General features: G+C 53.7%; 9 protein-coding genes across 9 annotated transcripts; 5 read left to right on the top strand and 4 right to left on the bottom strand.

The window, feature by feature from the left end:
- Positions 1-413: 413 nt before the first annotated feature.
- On the top strand, positions 414-1812 carry CORC01_10125 (uncharacterized protein; the record flags this gene model as incomplete). The annotated part of the gene is made up of 4 exons (XM_022621754.1): positions 414-503; positions 558-709; positions 1426-1625; positions 1682-1812. 4 exons carry the CDS (start codon positions 414-416, stop codon positions 1810-1812), a joined length of 573 nt encoding a protein of 190 aa, XP_022471759.1.
- A 1882-nt stretch (positions 1813-3694) lies between these two features.
- On the top strand, positions 3695-3931 carry CORC01_10126 (uncharacterized protein; the record flags this gene model as incomplete). The annotated part of the gene is made up of 1 exon (XM_022621755.1): positions 3695-3931. One exon carries the CDS (start codon positions 3695-3697, stop codon positions 3929-3931), a length of 237 nt encoding a protein of 78 aa, XP_022471760.1.
- An 834-nt stretch (positions 3932-4765) lies between these two features.
- CORC01_10127 (uncharacterized protein) lies at positions 4766-4966 on the top strand (the record flags this gene model as incomplete). Its single annotated transcript, XM_022621756.1, has 1 exon — positions 4766-4966. One exon carries the CDS (start codon positions 4766-4768, stop codon positions 4964-4966), a length of 201 nt encoding a protein of 66 aa, XP_022471761.1.
- A 570-nt stretch (positions 4967-5536) lies between these two features.
- On the top strand, positions 5537-5984 carry CORC01_10128 (uncharacterized protein; the record flags this gene model as incomplete). Its single annotated transcript, XM_022621757.1, has 2 exons — positions 5537-5650; positions 5703-5984. 2 exons carry the CDS (start codon positions 5537-5539, stop codon positions 5982-5984), a joined length of 396 nt encoding a protein of 131 aa, XP_022471762.1.
- Positions 5985-8692: 2708 nt separating this feature from the next.
- Positions 8693-9901, top strand: CORC01_10129 (synaptobrevin; the record flags this gene model as incomplete). Its single annotated transcript, XM_022621758.1, has 3 exons — positions 8693-8863; positions 8923-9075; positions 9155-9901. The coding sequence occupies 3 exons, from the start codon at positions 8693-8695 to the stop codon at positions 9899-9901; spliced, it is 1071 nt and encodes a 356-aa protein (XP_022471763.1).
- A 254-nt stretch (positions 9902-10155) lies between these two features.
- On the bottom strand, positions 10156-11135 carry CORC01_10130 (uncharacterized protein; the record flags this gene model as incomplete). Its single annotated transcript, XM_022621759.1, has 3 exons — positions 10156-10555; positions 10657-10816; positions 10892-11135. The coding sequence occupies 3 exons, from the start codon at positions 11133-11135 to the stop codon at positions 10156-10158; spliced, it is 804 nt and encodes a 267-aa protein (XP_022471764.1).
- A 1110-nt stretch (positions 11136-12245) lies between these two features.
- Positions 12246-13512, bottom strand: CORC01_10131 (uncharacterized protein; the record flags this gene model as incomplete). Its single annotated transcript, XM_022621760.1, has 3 exons — positions 12246-12888; positions 12961-13111; positions 13221-13512. The coding sequence occupies 3 exons, from the start codon at positions 13510-13512 to the stop codon at positions 12246-12248; spliced, it is 1086 nt and encodes a 361-aa protein (XP_022471765.1).
- A 950-nt stretch (positions 13513-14462) lies between these two features.
- CORC01_10132 (cyclopropane-fatty-acyl-phospholipid synthase) lies at positions 14463-16038 on the bottom strand (the record flags this gene model as incomplete). Its single annotated transcript, XM_022621761.1, has 3 exons — positions 14463-14741; positions 14827-15539; positions 15597-16038. 3 exons carry the CDS (start codon positions 16036-16038, stop codon positions 14463-14465), a joined length of 1434 nt encoding a protein of 477 aa, XP_022471766.1.
- A 1777-nt stretch (positions 16039-17815) lies between these two features.
- CORC01_10133 (alpha amylase) lies at positions 17816-19570 on the bottom strand (the record flags this gene model as incomplete). The annotated part of the gene is made up of 1 exon (XM_022621762.1): positions 17816-19570. One exon carries the CDS (start codon positions 19568-19570, stop codon positions 17816-17818), a length of 1755 nt encoding a protein of 584 aa, XP_022471767.1.
- Positions 19571-19953: the final 383 nt, after the last annotated feature.

Below are 19953 nucleotides of genomic sequence, written 5' to 3' on the forward strand. Positions count from 1 at the left end.
ATCGAAGAAGAACAAAGTGTGTCAAGCGACGGGCAGTTGTCGAGCGACGGTCAGAGAAAGTTGGATGTAGGGAGCAGCGTCGGTGCAGCCGGTCCTCGATCTCTGGGTCAATCGGTCGGTCGCTCGGTCGCCTGGTGGTGTTTTGGCACAAGATCGAGTTGCTTGAAAGGTATTGGGGTGTGAGCATGCGCTAATACGAGATGCGACGGGCAGGCGGTGATTGGCCGTGGGTTTCTTTTGGCGCGCAAGTGTTCCTTTGTCGAGTGAAGCGCTCCAGGTGGCCGTCTCTGGAATTCCGCCTTGTCTTCTACTGCGAAAGTCCTGCTGTTGATGTCATGGAGAAGGTCCAACCCAGGTATGAGCAGGAACAAGAACGGGGGGAGCGAGTGACGAAAAACGTCCGTGTAGGTGAAATGGCCCAGGTGTTTTCGGGCAGCGTTGACCGGGGACAGAGGGCGGCGGGCGACGACGATGCGGAGCTAGAGAGGGGATGGCGGGAGTCGGTAAGACACGAGCTATGCGTTGGTGGGATTTTGACCACAGAAAACGAATGAAAGCGAGCGACGTTTCCGAGCAGAATAATGGGCGCGACAACGACACGTCGAAACCTCGTCGTCGAGAGTCGTCGGGCAAAAGAGGGCGAGGAGGGAAGTTTTGGCCCGGAGGAGAGAGTCTGGGAGTCGGGTAGGGTAGAAGGGGAAAAAGCGAGGTATGTGCACCGGTTCCAGGTAAGCAATAGGAAGGTAAGTAAGGTGAGGTGAGGCAGGGGCAGAGGCAGAGGCAGAAAGAGGGCGAAGCCGTAGGTACGAATAGACGAAGGCGAAGGGACGCAGGAGAGGTTGCAGGTGCCGGTGCAAGTCAGAGGTCCAGGTCCAGTCCAGGTCCAGGTTCGGGTCTAGGTCCAGGCCGGGCGTAGGTGTATTGTGCGTGTGTGCGTGAATCGGGCGAGGTCAGGAAATGTAATGTAAGGCAAGGCAAGGTGAGAGCACCTAGGTGAGGTAAGGCAGACAAGAAGAGGTGTGGAGGAAAGTGATGGGTGTGCGCTAGACGGGTTGTCGTCAGTGGTGATGAGACTAGATTTTTCCTTTCTTCTGATTTGATTCAAACTCGCAGGCAGCAACTCCAGGCCAGGCTGGATTGTCAAGGCCGGTCAGGTTGACAGTGCAGAGCGAGTGTAGTTGAGTATACGAGTGAGAGTAGAAATGAGAGTGAGTGTGAGGTTGTGCGTTGCGGCAGCACTAAGGTATCCGGTTGTGGACAATGAAGTGTGGCACCCAGAGTACGATGTTGGACGTCAACGATGCGGGAACAGTAGATACCTGGAAACGAGTACGGATATGGATAGAGGAAATGCAAAATATCCAGAGCTGGACGAAGAACTGCTACCGGCGGTCCACGTACTGGATAATACAAAAGACACGACAGGCAGCGGCAAGCAAGCATCAACAACACACACACACACAGCAGCAGCAGGAGCAGCACATTTCGCCAGCGCCGCGGCGGCAACCAGGCGCTGACAATACAGGACGGGATGGATAACCCGGGCCAAGGTAGCAGCAGTGAGCAGGGTTGGCGCCGGTCAGGTGGTCTGGTAGGGCCAGCAGCGACGAGGATGGATGAGGATTGTGAGGGGTGGACGGCAAGGTCCAATGTCAAATCAATATCGATATCTGATGGGGAGGTGAGAGGGTACCCAGGGACGGAGGGGAAGGGCAGGGCAGGGCAAGTCGCATCGCATCCATCGCATCAGACCTGAGGGAGCTGCTTGCGCTGGCGGCTGGCGGCTGGCGGCTGGCTGGAGACGTCGGGTGAGAGGAAATGGCAGTGTGGGAGCGGGAGTCGAAACATGCGGTACTTGGTCGCCCCGCTACTTCCAGCAGGTTGTCGAGGTACCTCTACGAATAGGTGAGGTGTGTTCGAAGCACCCAAGAGACCTAGCCGGGACCTTGCAACAGCTCCAGAAGGCCCAGGGACCAAGACAGGCCAGGCCCTCCCACGGTGGAGAGAAAGACTCGTCGAGGCCCGAAGCCTGCAGCGGCCAACGTGTGGTGCTGATGCGCAGTTACGTGCGACGTGGGACGTTGAATGCTGCTGGGCGGAGGCCGCTGGGGATGGGTCGTTCATGAACGGTCTGTCACTGGTCGTTCCATAAGGTAGGTACTGTCGCCCTGGCCACCGGGGCTCCTGGCCTGGCACGTTAGCACGTTGGCTATCAACTAGTTATAAAACAGGTGGCTCAAGGTAGGTAGTTGCCGATAGGGTATCGTCACCCGACGATCCAAGAGGACGTGGGCGAGGGGGAACCTGAGACTTTGGTCGCTTGTTGCTCGCTGGAGAAACGCTGACAGCATGCAAGGGGACGACGGCGCGGCACTTCCTGGCAGATGGATGGGGAGGCACAGAGGCGTGCAAGAGGAGAGAGAGGATGAGTCTGCAATTCACGGTGTTCCTCGTCTCCATATCCCAGGTACGTATACACAGGAAACGCTTAGTTTGTCCATCTCCAGTTGGCAGGTCCAAGTGAGTGCCGTAATTTCCATGTTGCCATGCACCCAGCTCCAAACATGGCCAAGTACCATTGGTATGTCCCAGATATTGAAAAGATACCTTGCCGCCTTTTTTCTTTCTTCGGCTCTGTGGGGCGTCGCCAGGAAGGATCAAATGGGTCGAGGCCTGGGCCAACCTGGGTTCTGGGGGATGGCAGAGAAGGGAAGGAGAAGGAGCCCAGCGCGGAAAAGGGAAGGGCTCCAAGACAAGGAGGGGTGGCCCTGGCGACGGGAGCTCTTGCGCGAAATGAGACTGACGAGATGGGGTGGGTCCCCAGTGACGGTGCCTCATCCCCGCTGGCGGTTTTTTTTTTAAAAATATTTATTTTTCAACACCGGATCAATAAAGCAATCACATTCAATCAATCCTTCATTTCACTACCACGCACGCTGCACGCCCATGGCCCTACATACGTACTCTGCATCAGTCTAGTGAATTCAATCCACAGTCGTCAGTCCACATCTTACATCCTACATTACGGTAACAGATACCTCACGTTCTATATACTGTGTAGTAGAAGTATATTGTACATACGATACGATACCGTGCAGTAGTGGTGGAGTGAAGGCAGAGATTTCAAACGACATCCGGCGAGGAACTTTAGGTTAAGGTATGGCAAGGGAGGCGTGCAGATGCCAGCAGCCACGCCTCGCTCTCACTTATCAAGATCTACCCATCTCAACGGGGATGCGTCACCCATCAATAAGTGATATCTCCTCGGCATCCTGAATTCTACATAGTACCCTTGCATGATTCCTCGGCCATTGGGCATTGAGCAGGAGCTCGCGTATTCCATCTTAGAAATGGTAACTACCGGCATGCGTCAACCCCTTTACCTTACACGGCTTATAACTTACAACACCTTCGCTACGTACCGTATGACAAAGATGCTTGTATCAAGGTGCAGACCCCTCTCCCCCTCTTCCGTCTTTTCGGCCGTTCGCGAAAAGCCTCGCGAGTCAAGCCTGGGAGACTGGTGTCGGTACTGGTGCTGAAGCCTGAGAGTCATTAATCCCTCCACGAAAGCTCAGATGCGGAGTGCGCTGACTCCCGAGAATTTTGATGCGGGCAGTCATGTAGTCCGAGGCATCTCCTGAGTGTCTCGAAGCTCTGCCTGGTCTAATTAAATGGTTTAAATGGTTCATCCATGGTTATCGTCTGCTTGTACGTGGAGACAAGTCTCCTTCTAGCGGCCCTAGCGGAAGCTCACCGGAGCTTGGGCGCTCAGACACGGAGCCGGGAGACAAGCAGTTCTGGAAATTGGCCAAAAGGGAAAAAAAACAAAACATGGACCGGAATCAATAAACAAACCATACAGAAAGAACTCGGCAGGGAAAAAAGGAAAACAAACACATGCATCCATCATGAACGCCTGGCCGGTTAAGTCTATTCTTTATTCGTATTGGAGGTCGTGATGCACAAGGTATATCTCGATCTATCTCTGCAATGAGCTCCTCTCTCTGATCGGAGGAAACTTGTTGCGTGTTTCCTCCAATGACATCCAGTACAGACAATTATCAGGCAAACCCTAAAATGAGGCTGGCGGGCACTCTTAGAATGCGCCTCCGAGGTACCTGCATTGGCATCTGTTCGTCTCGTCCAATCCGGCCCGGGCAGCAACTGACAGATGCACCCCGGGCACCTCTTTTCCCTTCCCACCATTCTTGCCTTCCACGGCCTGGAAGAAGGAAGTGTAACTGTGACACGCGACTACCGCGACATCAGGCCAGCCGTAAATCCGTTCTGCATGGACTTTTGGCCTGGATATTACCGCATCGTCAGCCGCAGTTCTCTTCTCACATCAGTCGAGGCCGCAAATCACCACATCTCTAGTCTACGCCCACCGTGCCCCTGTGCCGCTCCGTTTTCCTCGAGACTCACTGTCTTCCCCTCTTGTTTGTCTCTTTTTCTCGGGCTGCTTTACGTACCTAGACCGTGGTGGCCCTTTGTCCGATCTCACCGTATCTCGAACTCGGAACCTTGGCTTCCATTTCAATTTCTTTCCCGCAACCTGCTTTCGGCCGGTGGATCTGCTGTTATCAGTCTCGGAGAACCTGGCAAAGTAGCGTTCGTCTCCTTGCCTTGGTCGAGTCATCAATTGCTACCACGACGACATCATGTTGCTCTCACCCATCCGTTTCGAGCTTCTCCTGAACAGGACTTCGTCCTGTTTTGACCAAGTTGACCTCGGGACGGTCCATTCCCTGGTCCAGCCCGAATGCCCGTCTCCGAACAGGCAAAGGCCGCTGTCGATCACCTTGCCAGCGCCGAACTAAGCCTCCTGGCGGATGGAACTGTGCCGGTGCGGCCATGCTTTGCAACCATGGACTCGACCGACGACATCTGGCCCTGGCAGGTCTGCTCTTCGGGACGGCCCAAGTCTGTGACGTATCAAATATCCGATCTGATCATTTCATGAGCACAGCGCCGTCCTCTGCTTTTGGCTCTCTATTGATTTTGACCATAGATGCGATACACTATGGGTGACCCCCGGGGGTCCTGGAAACCCTCTTCTCGCAACGTCGGGGCCGAGAAACAACTCCTTCAGGCGGTCAAGTCGTCATCCGTGGCCAGATACCATGCCACTTCCATGCTTTGGTTCGCAGCACTCATCTGCAACCGACCGAGTCTAGTCTCCTCCTGCCCCCAGGCCAGGCTGCTCCTGGCGAACCCTGCGCTGTCTGAACGACACATCGACCGACGTTCCAGGTAATGTCTGACAGCTTTGACACCAATGTCTCGCATTTTTCCCGACATACCTCAGAAGAACAAGGCCGAAGACCACTCCGGTTTTCTCATCAGCACAGCAGCGTGGAGTCATGGACGACTGATTTACCCTTTTGAAGTTTAGGCGCAGAAAAGCAACACAACCCACCTAACACAACCCAATGGCACCCCAATTCAACCCATCCGAGCCGACAAACTCTGCAGAGCCCAGATACTGGATCTTGCCGAACATCCATCGGTCCAACCATTCATCTGCCTTTCCATGCTGGCATGCCCGTGCCTATCCCATCTTCAGGGACTGGCGGGTCACAATGGCTCCCACAATAGATACCCCATCGCTACCAATGGCCATGCGGCCTCTACCAATGGTCCGGCGGTAATCCGCATGTACACATCCATCTCATTGGCAGTTGCTCCCACCCCCATAGCTACCTGATGACGTCGTGTACCTCCGGCTTCGACGACGATGCCCGCGTCTCCGCCAGGTTTATGCCAACGGCCTTCAGTGCTTGAAAGGGCTTGTTGCCCCGACACCCTCCCGGCTTCGACAGTGTTGCCTCCCGCCTTCCCGCCCAATGTCGGCGTCTACCGCCCATTGCTACCGTACAGCACCACGCCACACACCACTACGTATCATCGTGAGGTCCCTTCAGAATGCCGTCAATGAGCTGCTCCAACCAATGCCGGGTTCATCCCGTTTCCATAATTAGCACCAAATCCTTCCATCATGCAGGGACATTCAGCGCCCGCTCCCCAAGTCAGAATGTCGTGTTTCCTCACCCGGACATGTTGTCCAACGCCAACCGAGTGGGATTTGCGGAGAAGAGCTGCTTCGGACACGGCTTTGGCATCATCTCTACTGGCTGTGTCGCATTTCTGATCTTCGACTCACATTCTGGTCCACCTTTGGGGGTGGCGCAGAGCCACCGAACTTCGTCATCAAACAAGTCATTCGCCTCAGCTCGCCCAATCATGACTTGGTTCCGCCTTGCCCTGTTTACCGTCGCATTTTCGGTACATTCACAACTGGCTCGTCGCCGAGAGATCCCTGATCTACGCCTATCTACAGCACAACTGCAGGAAATGAAACAGGCTAAATGTTGAAACGGAGGATTCTGTCTTGCAAGTGGTGTCTGCAGGGCTGAAAGCGTATGGCAATCCTGCCGCCCATACGAGCCAAATTCGACGCACCATGACAACTTCACCTCCTTGATAGGCAATGTCGAACCCATACTTTAACCTGTTGTGAGGTCCAGGAGCGCGGGGCAGAACACGGTAGAAGGAGGGCATAGCCACATTTTTCCTCAATCATGCTCGCATGACTATGTTCTATACGATGGCGTGCTGACTCTATGCCATCTTGACTATACAAGGTTGCGCAAATGTGGAGGTTCGGAGCTGTCGGGAGGACACACTCTCAACTTGGCAGCTTGGACTATATAGAGTACCTATTTGTGGACACGCAGCATTTGCGATTCCAAGTTCTTCGACAACACTTGACCGCGTGGCTTCCTGGTTCGGCTGCACTTTCGAGCCGTTTTTGGGAATGATTCGCTAGGATGGGTACGAGTGATCGGCAGCGATGATGGGGAAGGGTCTTGCATGTTCCTCGAGGCAAGGTCAACTCTCGGCTGCAATCCACGTGATCGTATGGAGTGCAGGGATTGGAGGCACTACTATTGATGGGTGAAGGCTCATCGATACGAATCCAAAGAGAGAGATTTTTGCTAGGCTAGGCATCAGAAGGCGAAGGTGGTTGCTATGCCTCTGGATTTGGTACTCTCCCAATTCGACGACGCGACAATGGATCGAAGCAAGCAAATCATGTCACTAGACAATGCTTATGATTTACTTGCTCCGAAACTTGTCGTGTTGTCAAGGACAATGCATCATGCGGTACTGCTATGATGCGTGCTCTGTCAGCTAAGTTACAAGCCGGTCGTAAAGCCTACCGGTGACATAAGTTATTGGATATTCCTCAGAGTAGATATTTCTCGGGAAGTGGGAGTGTGACATTTTGGTGTTGTGAAACCCCGGGAGATGTAGGACAATGATGAGTATCATCCACATCTTGGAGCATGCTGCAGTCTCGCACTAAACTCTGGCAAACATTGTTTTACAGGAAATGCTTCCCCTTTAGTTTAAGAATTATAAGCCATCTTTGGAATCTATAATTGTGATCTTTGGCCGCCAACAAGTCACGGGAAATTGTGGTCCCGGCGAGTCGAATTTAGGTTGGACATCTGGACAAAAATCATACCTGGCCTAGGACCGGGGCCGGCAGCAGATTTTCCATGATCGGTTGGCATGCAAGCGCAACTGGGAGGTCGGCTTAGGCTGAGAAATAATGCTAAGCAAAACCGCCAGTGTCTTTTCCCGTGATGCCACCACTTCTCTCTCCATGGAGATGCGTGGTGGGGGAATGTGTGAGAGTATCATTACTTTTCTCTGTTCCTATGGTCTGATCAACTTTTGAGGTGCAGAGAAGGTCCAGAAATATTGCCCAGCGATCCACATCATTCGTCTCGGTCAGTTCCCATGATGGCCGAAATGATACTAGACTTCGCTGCTTCTAATCGGTTCCGGTCACAAAGTTTTGGCGCCGCGTCTGTAACATATTTCTGAGGACATGAACAGTAGAATAGACGGAATCATGTTTTTCTTTGGCTGTCTCAGTCCCTACTGCTCTAGTACTTCATGGATGGGGACCCCGATGACATTGAAGGGGGAGAGGTTGGAAGTAGTGGAAGGTAGCCATGGAATGTATTCCATGGACCTTAGAGACGTGCGTTTGGTCCCTTTGCGCAGAGATCGACATGTTGCGAAACATACGGAATCAAGCTGCCAAGCTTATGGAGGGCCTCGTTATCCATGCCCTCTCATAATCAGTACAGAAGACAAGTGCTGATGGCAAATTGAGAAAACGCAGACGGGCGCACTGGCTGAGGTTCTCGAATTCTCTCCAAGAATGAGTGTACGAGAGGCGTGTGTTTTTTGTCGAAAGCAACCCAGCATTTCGGTTTGCGACCGGTGAGACACTTGGCTGGTAAACTTCTCTTTCACAGAAGACGTTTCCCAGTCAGGGGAGACTTGGACCATTGACAGAGGTAAGTCGAAGATGAGCAGTTGTCATCAGAGGTCACGTCACCTGGTATACTACGCCTCACTTACACCGCAAGGCAGCTTGCGCGCTGGAAAGACAGCGGCGGCGGCTGGGAATCCACTTTTGGGATCGGCGGGTTTGAGTGCGGCCTGTGCGCCAGCACTTGGAGGGGTGAGCTTCAGCCACCGTGGCTTGACCTTGCGACGACATCATCAGCTTCAGACACATGTCCAACAATTCCCATTTCCATATTCTCGCCCAAGACCAACCCCGGAAGCGCCGCGAATCTGAGCGAACGACACCGAAGAAGCAACCATGGCTCGATTATCATCGGCATCACCATTCAACCCCGTCACATCCCCCGAGAAGGGCGCAGCCGAGCTCAGCCAACTCCTGCGGCGACTCGACCACACGATCCTCCACGCCGACCCAGGCCGCGAACGCAAGTTACGGGCTAGTGAATTTGAGAGGGCCAGACTGAATTCAGTAGGGTTCTAAATGGAGTCCCATTGCACGCGCACTTGTGCTCACAAGATTCTCTACAGAACCTCGAATATGCTCGAAGTCTTCTTACCAGAGTAGAGCAGGAGGCGCTGTACGTCAAGCTACTCTCCCGGAGGCAGGATATGCAGGTCGACCTGAACCGCAAACGCGAGCTTCTGGAAAGGCTTGTGGATAGGATGCATGATCTTGAACAGGTGCGCTCTTTGATGCCTGCAGACTCTCAGTAGGATGGGAAGGCGAACCCACAGGTCATTGCTAATGCTTGCGTAATAGTTACACGAGGATGAGGATGACAATAGCTCAGATGGAGAGGACATCCTGGCTGATATCATTCCGACACCGAGCGAGAGCATGGATTCACGATCAACAGACATACCCACAGACAACACCCCCGAAGACGACGATGACGAACCAGAAATAGCGGACCTACCTCCACCAGTGTCAGCTGTCCCCAGAGAACCGTCAGAGACGCCACCGGCACCGGCACGGCCAGCAACAGAACCATCACCAGCGTTGCAAGTCCACACGACTACCGGTTCGGGTACAACGACGACCCAGACTCTCCGATCCCGCGGCCCTGCTCGCCCAGGCTCCCCGTCTGCGACAACCACAGCAACGGCACGCGCGGCTCTCTTCGCCTCCCGCCGCTCCAACACCCTGAAGTCCTCAGCCTCTGGGCCCGCATCATCGACGGCGACGGCCGAGGCGATCCTGGACCATCAGCGCGCGGAGCAGGATGCGCTGTCCGAGTCGATCCTGAAGATGGCCAGCGCGCTCAAGGCCAGCTCGCAAAAATTCTCGAACACCCTCGAGCAGGACAAGGGCGTGGTGTCACGCGCGGCCGATGGGATGGACAAGACGGAGAGGTCGATGGATGCCGCGAGTCGGAGGATGGGCACGCTGAAGAAAATGACCGAGGGGAAGGGGTGGTGGGGTCGGATGATCATGTATGCTTGGGTTTACGGGCTCATGGTCGCCTTGATCCTGTTGGTGTTTGTGATACCGAAGCTAAGATTTTAGGAAGAAAAGACAGAGGGATGGCGTCAAATTTTCTCTTTCGAAGAGAGTGAGAGTATACGACAACATGTCTACAGAGGCGTTGGGATGACAAAGAGCTCGCCTGCAAATTGGTCTCGAGGGGCATGGCATAAGCGGCACAACCAAATGCAAGATGATTGTTTGATTTAACGATATTTCTCATGAAATCCGTTGATCATATGGTATCTACCTCACTGATTCATTCAGTCACCCAGAGCCCGTATCCAGAAGCTCCATCATAACCCGACCCAGGCCGCACAGAAGACAAAGGCCAGTGCAGCAAAAACCTCAGCGATGACGCTCTGTGTGCTTCCCACCGATGCTGGCTGCTCCGTGACCAGAGTGGACGACAATGGTGACGAAGATTCAGGGAGTCCGGACGTTGAAGACATTGATGCCGTCGAAGATTCCGAGAGGGTCGTCGCCGTCGGCGTGGCGCACGGCTTAGCAGATGCGAGCGCAGGCCTGGACGTTGTCGAAGGCGGCGGCGGCTCGGTGATGAACGTGGGCCACCTCACAGTCGCGAGAGCCTGGATGGATTTTGTCTTGAACTCGGAGCCGAAGCAGGCCAGGCCCGTCCTCTGGTTCTCCCCTGAGCCGCGGAGGAGTGTCCCGCAGACTGGGCTCTGTGTGTTACTGCTCGAGGCGGTCAGCAACCCTCTGTGCTTTCGACCGATAAGAGAGGCATGCGAGGGAAAGGATGAGATCGAATTGGAAAGTCGAGCAACATAACATACCAGCAGAGGGTCCTCACCCCGTTCTCTGTCTTACCATTGCAGACTGGCTCGGTAGGGCCTAGGCAGGTGGTGTATAGACCTCCGCAGAGCCATCTGCCTGTATTCTGGCAAGCGATTCCTGTGGTTCCCGTACCGCCTGTGCAAGTGACCGTTGCGTATTCTGACAGAATTTTTGACACAGCTTTAGTGATGCTTCTTGTGATACCCTTCTGATCCCATGAACCGAACAACTAACCTCCGCCCGTGCTAAAGAACCCGCACGTTTCTTTCCCGACGCTCTCCGAGAGGGCAGGATCTGGAACTTCTTGCCTCGGGGTCGGGATCGCAGGACATTCGTCCAACGGACCGCTGTTATTCAATTTGTCGAGGGTTAGACTAGCGCTCTTTGTCGGCCTGATAATGTCAAAGCCGCCAGCTTCCGCTGTCGTCGAGGACAGAAGGATGCCGATGAAAGTGAGCAGAACAGAGTGGTCGCGCATGTCGAAAGGGGATGGGAACTGCAAAGTGAGAGATTGTGGGAAGTTGCCTTCAGAACGACGGAGCCATGGAAAGATTTTCGCCGGAAGGAGACGCGAAAAAGCATTCCAACGTGGTACTATAAGTAAGTAGGTTCTCGGCATCGATCTGAGGACGGACTTGCGTGTTTTCTCAAAAAAGGTGGTCTAAATGTGATGGAACGGAGCAAACATGTACGACGAAGACACGAGCGAGGGGAGGAAGCCCTTGGATGTGTTCGAAACTGGGACCGACATGACCGGGACGGCGTCTCTTTGTTCGCCTTTTATCGCATCTCTGTCTTTGCGCGCAAACATTCGGCCGAGGCCTCAAGGGCGGATATCTCTCTGTTACATTGCATGATTCCATAACCTCTATGAATAGGTGTCAAGGTTGCGAGGCAAGACCACGCCCCCTTGAACTAGTAGTAATGAGAATAAGACGAGTAGCCCCGACCAGGAGGGCTGTAACCGTGGTTCTGGAACCGTCACTGTGATGCCATGCTCAAGCGCGCGAAGTTCTTGACTTTTTTCAACATCATAATTGCAATACACAAGTCTTCTCAAGAGTTTATGGAGACAAATTGACTAGTCATATCCCGAGAAGTCTCAGAATTGATTTGATTTCGGAAACATTTTCCTCGAAAGTAAGATCAAGGGTTCTTGAAATGACACCCTGATGAACCGTGGATGCCAACCGATTTCCACCGGGATGGTCGTGGAGGAAAACGTTCAAGAACTCCATCCAGCAGAATCAACGTCAAATAAACGTTGGATGTTCTGAGAAGAACTGTCCCGGCCGTTATATTGTTCTGCCCCCCCTCTGTAGTGTATTCAAGATATTCACGGCACTCTCCTTGGGACGAATACAGCAAGTCATCCGCATACGTATGTCCATTATCAAGCCTCGTGAGAAGCGTTGTTACATGTGACTTCCACGAAAACATAACCTGATTAACTTCTCAAAGAAGTGGTATCTCTGTTAAGAAAGAAACCGGGCGACTCATTCCCAAACGATTGCCCGACCCGACAGATCCCGTGTGCAGAATTGGATGTTGAAGGCCTGTCAAAAGACCACTGCAACGTCGAAATCATTCAGCCCAACTCAGCCGGCTTCATTGCACTTCCTATTGCATCGCTCGCTGGGGCCTGAAACACCTCTCGCTGCGCAGACGAGGACGCGCACGCAGACACCGGCGACATGGGCTGGTAACCGTACTGCTCGCCGCCTCCCTCTTTCGGAGACACACACGGTTGATCGCCGGCGAGCTCGTGACTAGGAGACGGTGAGACGTGGCCGCTTGACCCCCGACCTGACACCGCCCGCCTTCGTCTCACGACAAGCCACGTCGCGACGCAGCCGGCAATGGCCAAAATGGTCAAGCTACCGAGGACGCCGCCGACAATGGCCCCGGTCTGCGAGCCGACGGATGGAGCGCCGCCGCCGGTAGGCCCTGACGTCGGTGCGTTTGTCGAAGAGGCCATCGACAGTGTCGGAGCCGATGGGACGGAAGGGGTGGGCATGTCCGAGGGCGTCGAGGAGTCTGGGGTTGGTGTGGTCCGCGTCTCGGCCGAAGAAGTGGATGAAGACGTGATAAAGTCCCTTACGATCTGCAGATAGACGATGGGATCCCAGGCAATGTCGTCTTCGCGACATGCTAGGAGCGTCTTGTCGCCCAGGGCACCTTCACTCCTGATAAAGGTCTGGCACTCCCCGTTGTAGCCATTCGATTTCATGCTGGAATGTTCAGACACTGTCAGTTCGTCCACCCCCAGTAGAAACCAATTCACGGCAATCCCGAGGACGTACCAGCAGAGTGTATTCTTTCCGCGAACCTGGGATTGCCCGCACAGGGGATGATTGAACGCTAAACAGGTAACAATGGCGTTCCCTCCACAGCCCAGATAATCATTTGAGGCGGTGCAGTCTTTGGTTGCGTCGCAAACGCGTGTTCTCGGTACTGAGGAGCCCAACGAATGATGTTAGTCTTTTTTATCATAGTCTAGATTTCGCATGGTGGTCTTCTATTAGAGCGAGGCTGTTAATTTCAAAGTAAAGAAGAGACTGACTTCTCGGGACGTCTTTGGAGAGGGTGAAGAAACCACAGGTATTCTTGCCCAGGGTCTCGACTTGAAGAGCACTCATGCTCTGCTCTAGTCTCTTCAAGACGGCAGCTGAATGCATGAATGCTGGCGTCGGCTTCGGCCGCGGCCATCCGTTCGCCCTCGGTAACGCGGGGATGCTGCCATTGATTCCAAGATCTGTTGATAGATCCGGCAGGTTGGCGCGCCAGAATCCGAGACTTTCCGCCCATGGTAGGCTGGCCGCAACGACGAGTAGCAGAACCGGGAGGGTCTGCATCGTTGAAGCCGACCAGGAAGGTGCTATTGAGGAAGGAAGGAGAAGACGGTTATGTAGCGACGATGAGGAAGAAAACGGGTATGTGACGAAAGAGATGGGAAATCGAGGCGGAGTCCCAGCGAAAAGGGTGCCCTGAGTGGTTTTATTCGCAGCTTTGGCCATTGCCTTTGTCCACGGTCTAATCAGAACATTGACCATTTAGGATGGATGGATTAATGGAAGAGCTGTTTGTGATATGTTCGTCCGCGAGCTTGTGCCCCAGCTGTGCTAATTTCCTTCTCCAAGGGGGAGGGGTGGTACAAACACGTTCTCATGGTGTTTGCTCCCATGGTGTTTCTTGTCGTCGGCTGGGACACAAACGTCTTTTCATCCAGTCACTCGGTTCTCGCTTTGATTTTCATACTGTAAAGTCCGTTTGGTCCTATGCTTTTCAACAAGTTTGTGTACCGGAACCTGGCCTCTCCACCCACCCCTGCCCCCCTTGCTGTTGCGAGACTCGGTCAAATAGTTCCTCTTGCTTTGAAGTCCGTGGTATTTCAACATGAAGCCGAGTCTCCCTTTTCAGGAGGAAGAAGGGGGGGGAACTCTTCAACCTAACGGCGACCGTACTCTGAATCTTCCTGCGGCGAGATGGAGCATGTCTAAAGCTGTATCACGTCACGGGGGTGTTTTTCACAGCCACTCCCACTGTCATCAATTGCGAAGCAGTTTTTTCAAGACCTCTGTTGATAGAGAGGCTTATAGCACTATTTCGTGCTACGATTCTCTTTACCATGGCAATCAATGGTAGGTCTTCAGTCTCCTAATCCTTCTTCCCTGCCACCTCGCGCTTTCATCCGGAACCACTCACATCTCATCCTAGAACGCCGCATCCCCCATCAAAGTCTGCGATGCCTAGAGACATAGGAGATCCACTTACGTGGCTAAAAGATGGAGAAAAACTCAAGAGACTACTCATAGTGGTCCCAGGAAGAACCCTCACCTCCAGCCTCAGAATTGGCTCGGGTGGCGGCCGCGGGGTCGTAGGTCGTGTCGAACTCCTCTTTGGGGTAACTGGCCAAGCGCTCCCTGTCAGCGTAGATTGTGCGGGTAAATGCCCCGCCGGAGGTTTTCAAGCAATTCTTCGCTCGGTTGACGGAATTGGGATTCTTGGTGACGACGATCTGGTAAGAGTTGGCGCTGCCTTGACGGAAGATGATCGTCATGTACGCTAGAAAGAACTCAAAGGTCTATGAGGTAGATTCAAGGTCAGCGTCATCTCAATCATATATATAGTTTAAGGACGGAAAAGAAAGACAAAGTCGAGAAACTAACCCGGAAGATTTTCGAGCCGTACGTGGCCTCCAAAGCCTTTCGATTGCAGACAAAGTTGTTGTACCACTTGCGGACCGTTGCGGAGTGGTGGGCACTGATGTTCTCCACGCTCTTGACTTGGAAGCCGGCGTTCTCGAGCTGGTCTGTCAAGGATCCGAGAGAAGCGTACGGCACGGCGTCAGGGCAGACGTACTTTGCCGTCAGGAGTCTCCAGATGAGGTCCTCGTACTGCCAGGACTTGCGCGCGCCCGCGACTTCAAGGAACAAGACGCCGTCGTCGTCGAGAAGGCCGTGGAGGAGTCGGAAGAAGCCCGCGTATTCTCCGGGACCCACGTGCAGAGCCATGAAGTTGCCGGGGCCCTTGTGCAGGGCAAGGTGCATGCAGACGATTTTCTTGTAGCCGCCTTTGATGGCGGGGATGTTGTGGTACTCGCCGGTGTGGGTGAAGCCGGTGAAGGGGATGTAGGGGAAAATACCGTGTATGTAGTCGGCGAGCGCTTCCCAGCCATAGCCGATGCTAAGGATGCTGTCTTGCCGGTTGAGACGAATCTTCTCACAGATGACGCGGAGCTTGTTGTCCTCAAGCCCCTCGAGGGACTTATCCTCGTAGATGTTGCGGACGATTCCGGAAGTGTACATCATGCGGGGTCCCAGGAAGCAGCCCATCAAGCCTAGATCGAGCTTCTCGAGGGCTGGGTGGATTTCATCGTCGTCTGGATATGAATTAGACTTTGGTGATGGGATATGGACAAGCATAGAGAGAAACATACCATGAGAATAGAAATCCATGACGATCTTTGGGATGAGATGGAAGAGGAAGTAGTAGATGAGATGGAAGGTCAGACGGAAAGAAGCCCAGTCATGTCTCATCTCGAGGACATCCAGTGTGTCTCCCATCATCTCAACGTCTCCGTCAATGTACATCTGACACAATGTTGCCATCGGAATCTTCCTTCTGTTGCGATACTTGACCTTGACCGAATGCTTGAATGTCAAGTAGGCTTCGATAGGTAAACCGGGAAGAAGGACGGTCTCGTTGATACGAGGGCTGATGGCAGAGGTGACGAGCCAGAAACCGGCGGCGACGGGAACAGCTATAAAACTGCTGAGAATGAAATCCATGACGACCCCTCCTCCAGTACTGAAGGAGAGGTAGAGAAATGGGAGTACGAGGGCGTACCCCAGGGCCAGGCTGCTGAAAAGTTCTGGCATCTTGGCTGCGATGATGCTTGTTGGATAGGAAGTATGAGATTTTGAGAGATGGGCGAGGCAGAGAGCTATTTAAAGCAAGATCCTCTAGACACTGCTTAGTCGCTCGCACGTATTCGAGACACAATACGGGACGGGTGCTGGCGGGGGGAGGGAGGGGGAGACGTGAGTTGAATAGGATCTCAGATAAATAGGAGACGTAGCTAATGTTCGTTCCCGAACCTCTCCAGAATGGCGTCTTTAGGAGCGCCAACAACAGTCAACGGCCAACGGTCACCCTATAACTGGTGTAAGCAGCCCTGCTTTATTGTCCGCCCGTAGTTGAGGCACAACATAAGATTAGCACTGGGGCGGGACTGAAGTTAAACAGGAGAGGCAGTTAATGTTCATTCCTGAACTTCTCCAGAATGAAGTCCTTAGGATTGCTAGCAACAGTCAACGGCCACTGACTCATCTTTGCTGGACTGATGTCAGCGGCCCTGCTTTATCATCTACCCGTATATGAGGCATAGTATGGGACTGGCACCGGGGCAGGACCTACGTTGAATGGGAGAAATAGTCAGTGTTCATTGCTGAACGTCAAGGCTCTGCTTGGTTGTCTACCAGTGTGATTCTCTCTAGATTCAGGACACACCATCTTAAGAAGGGAAAACGAAAGTTGAAGCCCACGGTCCCTGGAAACTCCTCTGAAGGCTCTCGGCCTCACTGCTCCCCTTAAGGATCCTTGAAGTTGGGAACAAGGCGGGTTGTCCCACAAAGCAAAGAACGGCTTGAAGTTGCTTTCTCATCATGTCAACTTGTTCTTGTTGATACTGGGTTGAGTCTGTGGGTGTGAAGTTGCTTAAGTCTTTTCGCCATGGAGATTTTGGGTTCAAAGGGTTATGACCCTCGTCTCAGTTTGATGTAGCAAGACCACCTCACATGCCGTCCCATATGGATGACATATAGATGAGAGCCACCTTGGAATAGGGACAGCGAAGATGCTCTGTGTGTATATAAGTCTACCATCACAATGCCAGTCTCTTCTCGGATAAAGACCTTTGGTTTGCCGGACTACGAGCAAGAACAACAAAGGCTGTGGGGCCTCCAGTAATACTACTCTCAGTCGACTAAAGGGAAGAGAAAGATTGTTGCTTGGAAGAGAAATGACTGGGCTCATCTCAGAAGTCTGGAGCTACTGAACACTTTGGCTCTGTGTTGTGTGGTACTGTAAAGATCTCATTCCTTTTCTTGACTCTCCCACACTTCACAATGCCGTTCTAAATTAGAACTCAGCGCAGAAGCTTTCTTGAAGACTGGCAGCAGCACAATCATCATATGACAGTCTTTCCTTCTGCCAAGGTATGTAAAGGCCCATTAATGAATCAAATTGGCTTCTCCAACGCATCGCTTACAGGCACATTTGGGCGAGAAAAATTATCGAGCAAGTTTGGGTGTCAAAGGATTAAAGATGGCGTGCAGATGTAAGCGAATGCGGGGGCCCAGGAGAGAAAGCACGGACCCTGCAAGGGAGCCTACCCCAACTTTTGGGGGGCTATTGAAGGGGCTCCAGGAGAATACCTAGACATGATCGGGGTAAAGACGCTTGTGAGGAGTTGGGAATAGCTTCATTTGATATCCTAAACAAGAAAACCCCCAAAAAGTCCAGCCACCGTGGGCCAATCGTCTCTCTATAGACTTTGGACCAGTCCACAGTTCGCCACCTGCACCGGATGTTTCTCCGACATCTCATTGCATCCAAGTTTTGCCCCTCCCACCAGGTATATCCAGACACCCCACCTCAACCCTGCAAGTACAACCGTCCCTCCCAAGGTCTCAAAGCCGTCTTCCCGCCCTCGGAAGCAACCCGCTCCTTGACGTCGTCGTAGTTTCCAACCCGGATCTTCAGGCCCTCGCCGGGCACCGTAACCTCCTGCTCCTCCCCTGTGAAATTCAACACCACAACGGCGCTCCGGCCCCCCCGCGTCTTCTTGTACACAAACGTCTTTTCATTCTCCTCGTCAAACAGCGCAAACGCCCCATGCGTCAGCAGCTCGCCCTCCTCCTTGCGCAGCTGCAGCATCTCCCGCCAGAAATTCAGCACCGACCGGGGCTCCCGCTCCTGCTTGGCGACGTTGATGGACCGGTACTCGTCGTGGACGCGCATCCACGCGCCGTCCTTGCTGTCGGTGAAGCCGGCGAACGCCGTGTCGTCCCACTGCATCGGGATGCGCGCGTTGTCGCGGCCGAGCAGGTTGATGCCGTCCATGACGTATTTCAGCATCTCGCTGCCCTCGCCAAACTCCTTCTTGATGTCGTCGTAGTAGTTGAGCGCCTCGATATCCTTGTAGTCCTCGATGCCCCAGCTGCGCGAGACGTTGGTCATGCCAATCTCCTGGCCCTGGTAGACAAAGAGCGTGCCCGTCTGCGAGCACATCATGAGCGCCAGCATCTTGGCCGACGTCTCCCTCCACTCGGGCGCGTCGCTGCCCCACCGCGAAACGGACCGCCCTTGATCGTGGTTCTCGCAAAAGGCCGTCGTCCACCCGTCGGTGCCCTCGATGAACTGCTGCCATTTCGCCACGATGCGCTTCAGCTCGGGGAGGGTCCATTTCTGCGCCTGGTACTTGTAGCCGACGCCCTGGCCGAGGTCGACAATGTCAAACTGGAAGACCATGTCGAGCTGGCGGTCGGCGGCGCTGATGAATTTGAGGACGTGCTTGGGGTCCGGGGTGTGGGGGAGCTCGCCGACGGTGACGGTGTCGTAGTGGTTGAGGACCTTGGCGTTCATCTCGCGCAGGAACTCGTGTATCCGCGGGCCGTTGCAGTAGATCATGTAGGCGGGCTGCTCGTAGGCGTTCTTGTTCATGATGGGGGCGTCTTTAAAATCGACGCCCTTGCTGTACATGTTGACCGTGTCGATGCGGAAGCCGTCGACACCCTTGTCGAGCCAGAAGCGCATTGCGTTTTCGTAAATGGCCTCGCGCGTCTCCTCGTTCTCCCAGTTGAGATCGGGCTGCTCCTTGGCAAAGAGGTGGAGGTAGTACTCGCCCGTCGACTCGTCCCACTCCCAGGTGCTACCACTGAAGTGGCTTCGCCAGTTGGTGGGAGGCAGACGGGTGCCGTCCTCGGCGTAACGGGGTGGCTTCCAAATGTACCAGTTGCGCTTGGGGTTAGTTTTTGACGATTTGGACTCTTGAAACCACTTGTGCTGGTCCGAGGTGTGGTTGACGACCAGGTCGAGGATAAGCTTCATGCCGCGCTTGTGACATTCCTCGATGAGAACCTCCATGTCGCGGACGGTGCCGTAGGGGCGGTGGACGTCCTGGTAATCGGAAATATCGTAGCCCATATCGACCTGGGGACTGGCGTACATGGGCGACACCCACACGATGTCGGTGCCCAGGTCCTTGAGGTAGTCAACCTTGTCAATCATGCCCTGGACGTCGCCGAGGCCATCTCCGTTGCCGTCTTTGAAGCTGGCGGGGTAGATCTGGTAGATGACGGCATCCTTCCACCAGGCTCTGCTGGCGTTATTCAGAGTTATCGAACCCATTTCGGAAAACCTAGTCTGATGAAGCTTTTGAAGCCAGTCTAAAGAGATGTCGTTGGAGGGTCAAGAAAGAGAAAGCAAAGAAGAAGGGAGGTAGTGGGACATTAGGCTCAGAACAGAGCTGGAGCAGAGCAGAGCAGGGCAGAGCAACGACTAGCATCAAGGCTCGAAAGGTCGCGGTCGCGCTTCTGGAGCTCCTCGCTCTCGTTTATATACATCCTCACAAGCCGGACCACAGTCGAACTAAGCCCAAAAGCTATCGTCTTTCCCCACCCCCTCTTTTTCTTCTCTCCCTTTCTCTCTCTCTGTTTGTGTGTGTGTTTGTGTCTATCTCAAGTTCCATGTCCAAAAAGTCGAAAGACAATGGCAATAACCGAGGCGGGACA

This window comes from Colletotrichum orchidophilum, assembly GCF_001831195.1.
Source record: "Colletotrichum orchidophilum strain IMI 309357 chromosome Unknown Scaffold_97.1, whole genome shotgun sequence".
Taxonomy (NCBI): Eukaryota; Fungi; Ascomycota; class Sordariomycetes; order Glomerellales; family Glomerellaceae; genus Colletotrichum; species Colletotrichum orchidophilum.